Here is a 13,647-nt window from a genome sequence, read left to right on the forward strand (position 1 = left end):
GTCTTGTTGTGTAAATGGCACATCCATTGTCGGGGGGGGTGGCAGGGCAGAGCAGGGAAGGGTACAACCTATGTGTAAACAGGTGGGAAATGGAGAGTGTCACAGACCCTGTTGGAGGGGAAGGTGATTGGGAAGAACTCCAGTGGCCTGGAGCCTGGATATTTTTTGTGCAAGAATATCAGCCCAGGACATGCAAAGGGGTTATGTTGCCTGTGAAACCCCAAGAGAGTGGTGTGTTGCTTTGCTGTGGGGTACACCAGAGCGTACCATGTCCTCACAGCAGGGCTTCAGGAGGCAGTGGGACAGCTTAGCAGAGCTGAGGAATCTGGTTGATGGTCTCTGTCAGAGTAATGGTCAGGTAAAGTGGTGTTAACTAGTGCTCAGCACAAAAGGGAGGATTCTGGCCAGAAGTTAGCCACTAATAGCACTGAAATGGCCAAATTGCAAGCTTCAGGGCTGCTCTTGGGATCACCTACAGCTTAGATTGGCTGACCTGGAGGGGGACCCTGACACCTTGGGAGGGAAAACTAGGGGCTCATGATGGATTAAAAAATTAGTCCTTTCAGGCAGCCTGAGTTACAGTAATTAAAGAGCCCTACAGAAAAGGGTACGCTGCTCCCCAGACTGTGACCACTCAATGGGTCTTTACTCTGAGTGTAGATGAATGGAGAAATGTGGAAAAACTTACAGTCACTGCTCCAGGGAGGGGCCTCTGCAGTGGCTATGGCATTGCTAGGACACCAGAGCAGAAGAGATACAGCTGAAAGCTTGAGAAATCAGAACTTTGGGGAGTTCAGGGCGTAAGCCACTTTTAAAGACTGTACTGCACAATGTAGGAGGGCTTTGGTATCAGTTTATGGAGAGATATGTTGAGTAGTGCCTAATCGTGCTGATCCTACAACCAAAATACCCCTTTGAAAGAACTGGGAAGAAGGGGATCATCAACTGCAGTTTCCTGGACTGCTGGAGTGTGGCAAAGGGAGAGGGACACTGAAAAGCATGTGGTAACTAATGTTAGGGCTTGAAATCTCCCATGGCCGGGCACAGTTACTAATGCTCCTCCGGTGCCACCTGGTGGGATGCCGTGTTGATCAAGGAGTGACCTACGTATACCATTCTGGAGTGAGGATACCAGAAAAGGAGTGCAAGCTTAGCAGCGCAAATGAGGTTAATACCAAGGATCCAGCAGTATGATCAACCTCAGGAAACACATGAAGAGAGAATGAGAATTCTGCACGTCCCCCTCCTACACACTGAGACTTAAGGATGTATCTGAAAGAAAAGGGAGACAATATGAGAGACTGGAAGGAAAAGCCCTTCACAGACCTAGCATTGTGAGCACAGGAGAGAGGTGAGAGCTTATTTAAACCATTCCCTTCTGCTATCCCTGCTTCTGGACCACATAGTGCTCTGACAACTGATTTGAACTTACTGTGTCAGGGGGGTTCTCCCCTGGCCTGGCAGTGGATGAAGTTAACCAAAGTTATTAGACTGTCCAGATAAGGTAGCCAGGCACCCTTGCCTCAACAATGGTGTGCACTAGTTGCTACCTAACGATAGCGGAACTCGGTGCACCTTATTGTCCTCTCTCTGTAGCAGTGATAAACAAATAGTTCTTGGAGTGACTGGAGGAGAAACGTGCCCAGCTCTCGAGGAAGGGAACCAAAACTTGAATAGATGTGTTTGGTACACCTTACTTGCTGCCACTGGCCCTACTGCCCCTGTCATCCTTGACACTGACTTTCTTGACCACTGGAGGTGGATGGATGGGACAGAAAGGCTTTGGGTTTTTTGGAATAGGCAGCATGGCTTGCATAGGTGAGAACCAGCTATGGGACTCCCCAGGACTCTCTAATCACCCAAACATTGCTGACTTTGCTTAAATAGACCCAGGTGTCAGTCCCTTGGCAATCCAAATAATTTGCTGAAGGCAGTATCAAACTGACCAATGGGCCACCGATAAAATCCCCAAAATAATTGTTTCCCTGGAAGAACAAGGGGGGTGGTCTTAAACACATGGTCACCTCACAACAGTCCTGTTTGACCGGTATGGAGGTCTGCTGGAGAATGATGGTTTACAGTAGACTTCAGAGCTCTGAATGAAGTCACACCCCTGTTAGCTGTTACAGTTCCAGACACATTGCAGCTCTTGTACGAGCTAGAAGCTAAAGAATATACCTGGTATGCTATAACTGATACTGCAAAGGCTTTTTTTTTTCAACCCCACTGGTCAAAGAAGCAAGACCTCAGTTTGCCTTCACCTGGCATGGTGTGCAGTACATCTGGAACCAGCTGTCCCAAGGGTGGAAACACAGCCCTTGCTATCTGCCATGGCATCATCCACCAAAATTTAAAGCAACGGAATTCCAAAGAACTTTCCTCTACCTTGATGATGTATTGGTTGGAGGAACAACTCCAGAAGTACTAAGTAAAGGGCTATAGGTAATCATTACCTTTCTCAGTGCTGGATTTGCCGTTAAGCACTCCAAAGTAAAAAGGCCCCCTCAAGATATACAGGTTTTAGGCATGCAAAATGGATGCAGGTATGTGACAGCTGACCAAATTGCTTGGATAAGCACCATGGACCTCCACACAATAAACAAGAACCTGGGCTTTCTTGGGCATTACTGGATTTTGACGTATGCACATCCCTGGTGACAGCCAATTGATCAAACCCACATATCAAGTGACCTGAAATAAGCCTCATTTTGAATGGGAAGGGGAACACCGGCAAGCTTTGGAGCTGATCAGCAGGAGATAGTCCATGCCGTGGCATTAGGACCAATATGGGTAGGTAGCAATGTAAAAAACTTGTTATACACACATGCAGGAAAGAAAAGCATCATATGGAGTTTGTGGTACTGAGCATCTCAGGAGATGAGAGACATTGTTGGCACTCTGGTGTCAGAGCCACAAAGGAGCAGAAAATAACTACTCCCCTGTAGAGCAGTAAGTTCTAGCTGCATATGCAGAGGGTGTCTGAGTGCCACTGAAGTGAGTGCAGAGCAGTCACTGTGGTTATGCCCTAGACTAGCTGTCCTGAATTTTAGGTTCAAGGATTCAAAACCACTGAGGGAAGAACAACCGCAACTACACAGCAAAAAATGGCTACTGGTCCTTTGCCAATCTGCACATACTGGTTCAAGCTCCGGACTTAGTTGCATTTACTAAGTCAACGGCCAGCAATCAATAGTATGAGGAAGATCAAATGCCTTTGGCTGTCAAAGCCCTAGCATATGATGAATCAAGTACTGAAAATAAACAACAGAGTTTGTTTACTGATGGATCCTGTAAAAAGCATAGCAGGAAACAGGAGGTGGAAATCCTTGGAACCCCTCTACAGGAGAAGCTGCCATCTGGAAGGAGACTTGAGGAAGTTTGAAAGGCCTTGAAAATAGCTTTGGAACATACTCAGGAGCATCAACAGACCCATGTGTACAGATTCCTGGATGGTGAATAATGTGGCAAGGAAAGAGCTTGAAGAATGAAATTGTGGTAACTGGCAGCAGTGAGGAAAACCATTTTGAGCTGAAGAAGTATGGAAAGTAATACAACAGCTGCTTGAAGAAAGACCTGCTTAGTATGTCATGCTAATAATGCACATATCCCAAATTCAAAGGCAACTCAGGAAGAGAAACACAGCAACCAAGCTGACCAGCTGGCTCAACCTGACAGTAGGGATTTGGGATGGGAGCATAAAGGAAAACTTATTTTTTAGATAGTGAGCCTAGGAAACTGCTGAGAACGCTGCGAGGGATCTAGGACAGAGAAGGCTGCTTAGGCTTGTCTTGGAAAGACATAATGCAAGCATTTAGGCAGTGTGATGTCTGTGGAATTACACAACATAGAGCATGAATGATGAAACAGTATGCACAGTGAGAGAAATGAATGTTTGGAGATGCCTGGCAAGTGGATTATATAGATCAACACCTTCCTCCCCAGCAACACTGGCAGATGCTACATTCTCATAGTGGTAGAGCATCACTAAGGTGGCTAGAAGCTTTCCCCACTCAGGCAGCAAACGCAGGTAGCACCCTAGAAGGAGTAAACAAAGATATCTGTTGGCACCATGGAATGACACTTAGGCAGGAACCAGACAATGTAAGTCATTAAAAAAATACAACCATTCAAGAATGAGTAGAGTGGGTACATCGCCAGGCAGCTGGAAAAGTAGAGCTGTGCAATGGTTTACTTAAACCCATGCAGCCCAAAAGAAAACCTGAGCTCATCTGAGTGATAGAGTACCAGCCAGGCCTGAGGATGCTTGGATTGAGAAGCCTGCAACAGTTGAAATCCCTAAGAAAGTGGTCTCTATTGTTTGAAGAGTAGGATTTACTTACTGGTTGGTCTTTGGAAAAAGAACAATTAAATGTATGCCTTTACATAAAGTAAATAGAAGAGAGTAATCTTACTTCACTTCATAAACTATGTTCTTGTTCATGTGTTTTGCAGGGACAAGGTCTGAGTCTTGTAATTAATACATGTTGAGATTGGTATGATGTTAACTCATATAGTGTGGTTCCCAGAATGAGAGATAGTGGTTTATTGACGATATGTGCACATTGTTACAATGTCAATACCTATTGTCTGGGACTAAGGGTAGAGTTTATAAAGTATGTATTTTATGACTATGATGATGGTAAAATAGAGTTTATAATGGGTGTATGTTCAAACACTTCTTAAAGAGGTGTTTCACAGAGGTGAGGGGTGAAATGTATTGGCTACAACTGGCAGTCATCAGAGGCTGCAGGGGTGCCCTGTGCTTCTGCAGGAGAGCCATTCCAGCTGGCTCTGAAATTATTGTAAACAAGTCATTGCACACCAAAACTTCAACAAATCAAAGGAGCACATGATACCTACACTTCAACATACCAAAGAAATATGCCTGTAACTGTGGGGGGGGGGGGCCATCAGTGTTGTTTGTTGATGTAGATGCTGAACCAGAGAGGATCCCTGTATGATTTTTGGTTTTAAGTGTTTGTCACTTTTAGGGTGGTTTCCTCTGGCACTTTCTTATTCAGAGTGATGAACAGGATTGTTAGCAGATTCTGGATTTCGCTCATCACAGCCAAGTTCCTAGCAGAATCAGGCCCCTCTAATTCCACTTTTATGTCTTCACTTCTAGAGTTCCTGTCTCTGAGGCTCGTGAATGGCAATGGCTGTGCTGGGCGGCTAGAAGTTTTCTACAATGGGACATGGGGGAGCATTTGCTCCAATCGTATGTCTCAACTCACTGCAATAACTGTATGCAAACACCTGAACTGCGGAGGCGATGGGGAAATCGCAGGAGACTTCAAATATGGCAGAGGTTCTGGGCCCATGTGGCTGGACCACATTGAGTGTACTAAGCAACATAGCTCTCTCTGGCAATGTCAGTCAGACCCCTGGAATCCTCAGTCGTGTGATAACCGAGCAGAAGAGACCCATATTTCTTGCACTGGTAATTAGAAATGCATCTCTGCAGGACTGCCCAGACATATACATAAACCTATGCATGCGTATATGGACATTGTAGTAATTACCTCATGTTCGTTTGTTACCTGGTATATATTATTTCTAGTTTCATGCAAACGGCACAAACATTTTTCTTTGTCTATATCCTTGATGTAAATGAGTGAATTAAAATTACATGAGTGTCACCAAGTGCAGTTACCCAGTGGAAATCCCAAGGAAGTCCCTGATAGGATGCTGCTATTTCATATTTTTAAAGCAAAAATCTATGCTACACAGTCAGTCTGTGAGAACTGAGTTAGGATCAGGCTTCTCAAGAAGTCTAGAGGCATGTATGTTTCTACATGTATGGAGGCATATCAGCACATATGTACTGTGCATGCACGTAGCCATGGACAAATGTATGAATTAGTTCAGTTCTGAAGGTCCATTTCTAATGCCTGCTCTTATGACAGTATTTCATACCTGTGGGTTCCCACTATAATATAAATGAATTCTAGATGACATTCAGATCTCCTGAAAGGCATTGCAGCTGCCTCACACAAGAAGAAAGAAAGCACAGTCATCAGGAAGTTTATTTAATTCACAGCAATAGCCAAACAGTGATCCACCAAGTACTAAATAGGCCATATATATATTATAGGAAAAAATTAACTTGATGATTGATTTTCAGGCATTTTATACTCCCTCACTCTTTTCAGAGAATAGTAAAATTATTTACCTCAGTATTTAAATTCTGCAGGAAGAAAACAGGCAACGTCTCCAGCCACATTTGCTGAGTGTCCAAACTCTACGAGTTGTTCAGGTACCTCTACCTCTTTGTTTCTCTTTATTGGTCCCTAAAGACCTTCCTGCTGTTTCAGCAATACAGAAGGTTTCTGTGTTTTGCAGACAGGGAGAAGTTACGAGTCATAGGAGGAGAGGACGGATGCTCAGGCAGAGTAGAGATTTGGCACCAAGGTTCTTGGGGAACAGTCTGTGATGATTCCTGGGACGTGGCAGATGCTAATGTTGTATGCAGGCAGCTGGGTTGTGGATCTGCTGTGTCTGCTCTGAGTGAAGCTGCCTTTGGGGAAGGGACTGGTCCCATCTGGTTGGAGAAGGTGCACTGTAAAGGAACAGAGCTGTCTCTTTGGGACTGTCCTGCCAAGCCCTTGTTCGGCAAAAACTGTGATCATAAGGAAGATGCTGCTGTGAATTGCTCCGGTTAGTGACTGGTCCTTTGGTTCATTACACAGATCTGGGAAGGAGGCGGGTAGAGGAACATTATGTCAGCTGTACCTCCCAGTGACTAGCCCCTTCGTAATTTTGACTGCAGGAACCTCACAAATTATGTGAAGATATTCTCCCTATTTTTCACACTTGCCTCTTCCTTAACCTGGACTCGCCTTCCTTTTGCAGGTATGACAGAAACAACAGCATCACCCACTAGAGCAGGTAAAACATTCCTTCTTTCCCCTTTCTCTCTCCCATCAAATGAGGATTTAATGTCCCTGATACTGCATAGCAGGTAAATCACCAGTACATTCCAGCTCACCAGAAAGCATCTCCTGCAGCCTTTTGTAAAGGAGAGCCAAGTAGCACTATCCCAGCTGCTGAATTCTAGCTGCTTAAGCATGACCCACAGCTGGGCAGCAGGTGACCTGCCTTACCCTGCTAGCATGGGCACAGCAGGAGGCTACAGAGGAGCAGCCCTTTGGGTCCCCTGGTTCTCTACATGTTGCTTCTTCATTTCCATTCAGATCTTCCCCGCCGCCCTGCCACAGAGAGTATGAGAATTTCAACGCCTGTCATCTTCTGCATTATCCTGGGGGCCCTTCTCTGCCTGGTCCTTGCCATTCTTGCCAGACAGATCCGAAGTGCCAGGGCACAACAGAGAGGTAGGTCCCTCAGAACTGGTAGGAAATGCCTCCTTGACTTGGCTGGTGAGTGTTTAGTTGGCTGGGGAGGCTGGGGGGATGGGTGATTGAGATGAATGGCATCTGCTGCCACACTGAGATTTTCACTTACCATCTGGCAATAAGACACCCCAGCAGTGCTTATTCTCAGTCAGCACTCTCTCGGTGACTTTCTGGGTACCAACCAGGCCATGTAGACCCCTTTAGGTCACTTCTCCTTTTCATGACCCCAGCCTGAGCGTGAGCAGAGACTGTGTGAGTGATTGTTGCCTTTTACTTTCAGGCTCCAGACTGTCCTATGACCCCTTCTCTGAGGCTGTCTATGAAGAGATCGACTATAACGTGATGAGAGAAAAGCAGGGCATGACTGGCCTCTCAGGTCTGTGTGTCTTGATCTTGTCAAGAGGAAATTCCTCTTGGTGGCCCAGATCCCAGTCTGATACTTTGCAGCTCCCAAATCTACTGGGAATTGGAAAATTCCTAGATTTGAGGAGAGGGATTTCCTGTCCACTCGACTCTGCCAGTTCCTCTCCTAGGGACAATTCATTTTCTGCTGTCCTCACTGCAGCCATAGAGCATAGATCAGTACAGGTCAAACAAACAAACAAAAAAACCCACAAAAAACACAAGCAAAAAACAAAAAGGCTTTTGCTGCAATTATTTAAAGCAGGAACAAATAAAGGAATAATTTGTATCTCCCTCCCAGCAGCTATGTGTCTCTGTAGGCTTCCTCCTGTCAATTGCTTTTCTCCCTTTGTGGCTTGCCTCCCCCTTGAGCCACGAGAGGTGTTGTGGAGCCCCTGAGGATTTTTGGCTGTTCCACCGTAAGCCCTTTACCTTGCAGGAGTAATACTGACTGCCCAAGAATCTGTTGGACTCAGATGGTATTACTGTAGCCTACTCTTTTCCTCATGATGCAGTCTTAGCAGCTAGGGAGAGTTTAATCTGATATCACGCTCTTTCTCATTTACCTAGATTCTTATTCAGAGAGTTCAAAACCAAAGGCACAGTTTTACAGTGGGGACAGTGATGAAGAAAATGATCCTGGAGCAACTCAAGGTAATGGAAGACAGGGATGCTAGAAAGAGAGAGACCCAAAATCAGGGTAACTTTTAACTTCCAGAGCATTTTTGGTGATTAAACCTTTTTTCTTGCTGCACTTCATGTCTACTAGTGATATTTTGATGTGAACCAAAACTTTCTGTTTAACTCTTGTGGTAGAAGAATGTCATACAATCTCGTATACAAGTGCTAGTCTTCTCTTCTATATGAGAAGTTGAAAATAAAAGTATTGCACTCTTCACAGGATCCAGTCACATGAATCCAACAATTTGACAACTGCTTCTCCCAGAAATCACAACTGTAACAGCTTGTAAGCTGTTGCTTCATTTCTGAGATAAATGGAGAGAATTAAGACAGAGGAAGAACAGGCTCCAAATAGAAACATTGACATACGATTGGAGTTCATTAGAGAATTTTAATCCAAGTGATCTGAAGAAAATGCAGTTTGCCATATATGGGGGTTTTTTAAATTTGAAAAAGCTGAGGGAGAGCAAGTGTTTGGAGAAGAACTGCATTTTCCTAGAGCTGATCAAAAAGCTCTCTTAGCTATTGCCTGGTCTCTGAGAGATCAACCACCAAAGGCATAAGCAGTTCTGGACCTCAGCTGCCCATATCCCAGACTCTCTGCTGTGCTATGTCTTTAATTTTATTTTCTATGGTTTTTCTTATATTAAGGTTTTTTATTATTTAAAATGAAACTAAAAGCTTTTCTTTTCCTTACTTGCTTTGAAATGCTTGTCAAGAAGATAATTATTCCAAATAAAATCTCTTTTTCTTCTTTAGATTGAATATTGAGTACTAGGTAGAAAGTGAAATAGGAGTGCTTTGATAGACTTTTAATTTTTTTTATATATATATATATATATATTATTTGTAAGTCCATGTGTGTATGTATATACCATTAAACAGTGAAAACTAATATTCTCTGAGGGATGGATTCCAGTTAAGTACAGACCACAGAGAGAGCTGCCAAGTTCAACAAGGCCAAGGGCAAGGTCCTGCACCTGGCTCAGGGCAATCACCAGGGTCTGTAGAGACTGGAGGATGAATGGATTGAGAGCAGCCCTGTGGAGAAGGACTTGGGGATACCGGTGGGTGAAAATTGGACATGAGCTGGCGAAGTGCACTCACAGCCCAGAAAGCCAGTTGTATCCTGGGCTGCATAAAAAGCAGTGTGGCCAGCAAGTCGAGGGAGGTGGTTCTGCCCCTCTACTTCCATGCTGGTGAGACCCCACCTGGAGTACTGCGTCCAGCTCTGGGGTCCCCAGTACAAGAGAGACGTGGACCTGTTAAAGTGAGTCCAGAAGAAGATCACAAAAAACAATCAGAGGGCTGGAACACCTCTCCTGTGAGGAAAGGCTGAGAGAGCTGGCGTTGTTTAGCCTGGAGAAGAGAAGCAGAACTGCAGATATTTTTCTCCAAAGGTTTGGCCTAAGTTTGTATCCACATGTCAATAGGCAAACGGCCAAGTGTGGCTACTTAGCTAGGCCATTTCAGAGAAATTTAACAGAAGGTGTTTAAAGTAATGAAAAGACAAGGAAGCAGGTGCTACACAGAGATAAACAAGGAGTAATTTGTCATTGTGCAATTATGAAGTGCAATGGGGAATCTTACTCTGAAATAAGCGCTGTCACTAACTGCCTCCTTCTCCAGATCTTCTTCCCCCTCCTGTCCCTCTCCACATTGATTTTCACTTCCTACTTGTTACAGCAATGTATAACAATTATTGGAGCTATGTCATTGTTGCCTGGAATACCTTAGAGTCCTCAGGAGGATTCCTGGTTTATTATTGTTCGTTATCATCATGATAATGTCAGTATTACAGGCCGTTATAGCTGGAGCATCAGCTACTGCTTTCTCTAGTGGAAGACCTCTCCCCATTACAGTTAATATCTGTACTGTTCCAGAGGTCTCTCCACTGCCTGGAAATGCCCTGGAAGATGGTTATGATGATGTGACAGAAGTTCCTGGACCTAAAGATGCTTCTCTTTCTGGGCAGAATGAACAGGAAATCATTGGGATCCCTCAAGAACATGACAGAAACAAGGATGCACGGACAGGTGAGGCCAGAAGAGAAGTGCTGTTAGTTTTCATAATCTATAGTTACTGTACTGAACTCAGGGAAAATTAAGGTGGAGGGTACCTCAAGGGATCACCTCGGTTTTATCTAACCACTGTCGGGAAGGAACACTCCCTACCTACACAGAGAGTGTAGGTTAGACGTTTGTTATTCTGCTCTTACAGCCGTTCAGTAGCAGTGTTTCCACAGCCTCTGCAAGTAATCTTGTTCCCATGCTATGTTTTCCTTACAGCTATAAAATTCTTGCCTGTGGCCTAACCTAAGTCTTCACTGCTGCAGATTAAAATTGTTACTTATTACAATGACCGTGGGGATAGAGGAGTTGCATTCATTTTGTAACAGCCTTTTAAGTACTTGAAGATTGTTAACATATATCCCCACGGTTCTGTTTTGTATTTTGTTTCTCTAGACTGCTACAACCTAAATTAGTCAATCTTCTACTTAGGTCTTGCTGACTAGATCTCTGCTCATTCTATATGTCTCCACTCAGGCTATGTCAGTAGGTCCATATCTTTCAAAAAGCGTTTCAAACCCCAAATTTTACAGTATTTCTGTACAGTATGGTATTAAGACCTTACTAGTGTCAGGTAGAGCAGAAGGACGACTTCATAGGTGTTAGAGGATATCCTTCTGTTTATGCATGCTAGTGTGATGTTTCCTTTTTTTGCAACAGCATGACACTCCTGACAGTGTTCAATGTCTGGCCTGATGCAACTTCAAATCCTGCTCTGTAAAATACTACATACCATTAGACACCAGTCTTTCTAATTATGCAGTTGATTGTTTCTCCCTTCATCTGTAGTCCTTCAAGTGTCATTAGATTTCATTCTATGTTCATCAAAACTTTGCCAGGATCATTTGAATTATAGTATAGTATGGTACCATCTGGAAAACATAATAAGAACGTGTGTCTTTCATCTTAGGACTTAACAAAAATACTTGGTTGTATTGAGGGCTGTCAAAGAATCTTACCTGGTACAGTGAGCTACATAAAGAATACCATTTTTGACTGAATTTGTACCCAGTCTACAGAGGTTTGAGTTAGACCATATTTCTGTAGTTTACTTGTAAAAATATCGTGTGAGTTGAGTGACAATTGGATCTACTCCCTTATAAAAGCACTTTTAGATAATCAAAAAGAAAAATCAGATTTATCTGGTGTGATTTATTTTTGATAAATCCATGTTACCTGTTATCTACCTGCTTTTTGTCTTCTGTGTCCTTACAAGTAGTTTATTTGTTCTCATGCCTTTCTGAAGTCAAACTTTCTGTAACTCCTAATCTTGTTTCTTCTCCCACACATACCATCTCAAAAATAAGCATATGTTGTTCATGTTTTACCCAGTCCTTCAGAGCCTGTTCTCTGTGAGTTCTTAAAGACAGTGGATAGTGCCTGGAGGATGGATTCAGCTAGGTTTTTATCCTAGAACTAAATTTGGTCCATCTAAATCAAAAAGAACTAACAAAAAAAAATTTAAGATAGACTTTTCTTTCTCTGTGCACTTAATATAACTGTGGAACACCTTCTGATCAGTGGCTGAACTCCACCTTTTGGGGTAGTGATAAATACATTTGACAGACTGAAAATATGAAAAAATAATCAAAACATTTTAGGACTCAAAGTGATTAGAGAAACATAAGAGATTTTATTTAACAGCCCATGATTATATTCATTTTAACATTATGTAAGAAATGGTATACATTTCTACCTTACGTAAATGAATTCTCAGTGTCTTTGTGAACAGTCACTTCCTGTTGACTTCATACAAAGCTGCTCTGCTGTATTGACAAACTTTGCTGTTTGCAAAACCCGTGTATAGTTAAGGTATATTCATCTCTCTCATCTGTTGTTTGTCTTCTAAAAATTAGGAGATACTAGGGGTTGCTAAATCTGGTAGTCTGATGGAGTTTCCATGACCCTAGGTCCAGCCAGTAGTGAGGCTGAGCACGCGTAGGCATGCACACGCATGCACGCACATATAATACATATATGCAGGTGCACAAGGCTGGCTTGTAGAGCCAACGCAGACAGAAAACACAGCACTCAAACACAAGCAGCACCGATGTCCTTATCCTGCTCCCCTCCCTGGCTGACCAGGATGAAAGCCTATTGGTGGAAAATATGTATGTACACACACAGTATGGATCCCTCCAGCAGCTGGCCTTAGACACTTAGTCTATCAACTAGCTGCCCCTGGATCCTAGGTCTCTCAAGTTGCTGGCACCCGCATGTACTAACAGATCTACACACACCCACCCCTCCCACATACACGTGCACACGAACACTATATTTCCACCAGTAACTGGCCTTAGACACTCAGTCTATCCAGTACCCAGATGCAGACAGACAGGCGCACACACACGCATGCACACACGCACACATAGCCCCTTTTATCCCCTTAGCATTGTATTTTCTCATGTTTCTTCCTTCCCAAACTACATTGGTCCCTCCTTCTCTGTGCTTTTGTTTCCTCCTCTAAGCAGCCCATAGTAAATTGTCTCTAATCCCTAGATGCTCTTCCCCTGTATCTCATAATAAGTCTCATACCTTTGTGGGCAACACGACCCCTCAGGCAGTGGGTTACATCCTCTTAATAGGTGTCAAACACAGACAAGGGGCTGAGCACTCTCCTGTGATAGCCCTGGGAGGAGCCAGTTCAGGGCACATTTGTGGGATGGACAAGGACAGATCTACTAAATTTGCAACATGTCAGGTAACACTCGAGGCAATGAAAATGGAGTTGGGTTATTTAGGGATTTTGAAGAATTGCCTTTATTAGAAGTGTTTAAAGTTAGATCAGTAACCTGTTTTCTGGGAACAGCAAGCTTGATCCTTGGATATGTGTACGTGTAGCAGGAGGCAGGACGAGACAAGCATTTTTCAGGTCTTTCACAGCCACACATATCTAAGGTTCTAATTTCTGGAGGTGGCAACTGACAGCCCATGCTGCCAGCTGTACAACCATGTAAAGGTAATACATCCAGAATATGCATTTCTCTCAGTGTTCTTCTCTTCATGTTTTCAGACTGGAGTCCTAATGTGTCAGGAAGCAGGACCTCTGAGGCTGCAAGACATTCATCCCCTGCTCTTGAAGATACGGGCTATGATGACATTGAAGAGCTAGGACAGTGATAGAGGTTGCTGAGCTGTACTGA

The 13,647-nt window shown here is 43.7% G+C and overlaps 1 protein-coding gene across 1 annotated transcript in view; it reads left to right on the forward strand.

Annotated features, from left to right (window-relative positions):
- The window catches only part of LOC115343985 (antigen WC1.1-like), a 29,920-nt gene that overhangs the window by 13,805 nt on the left and 2,468 nt on the right, over positions 1-13,647 (forward strand). The window contains exons 8-16 of the mRNA XM_030020626.1: positions 5,126-5,440; positions 6,194-6,256; positions 6,343-6,657; positions 6,853-6,888; positions 7,194-7,331; positions 7,633-7,728; positions 8,325-8,408; positions 10,319-10,471; positions 13,518-13,640. Coding sequence (XP_029876486.1) covers positions 5,126-5,440; positions 6,194-6,256; positions 6,343-6,657; positions 6,853-6,888; positions 7,194-7,331; positions 7,633-7,728; positions 8,325-8,408; positions 10,319-10,471; positions 13,518-13,624 — 1,307 coding nt within the window. The 3' untranslated portion in view covers positions 13,625-13,640. The remainder of the gene's footprint in view (positions 1-5,125; positions 5,441-6,193; positions 6,257-6,342; positions 6,658-6,852; positions 6,889-7,193; positions 7,332-7,632; positions 7,729-8,324; positions 8,409-10,318; positions 10,472-13,517; positions 13,641-13,647) is intronic.

This window comes from Aquila chrysaetos, chromosome 7 (genome assembly GCF_900496995.4).
Source record: "Aquila chrysaetos chrysaetos chromosome 7, bAquChr1.4, whole genome shotgun sequence".
NCBI classification, from domain to species: domain Eukaryota; kingdom Metazoa; phylum Chordata; class Aves; order Accipitriformes; family Accipitridae; genus Aquila; species Aquila chrysaetos.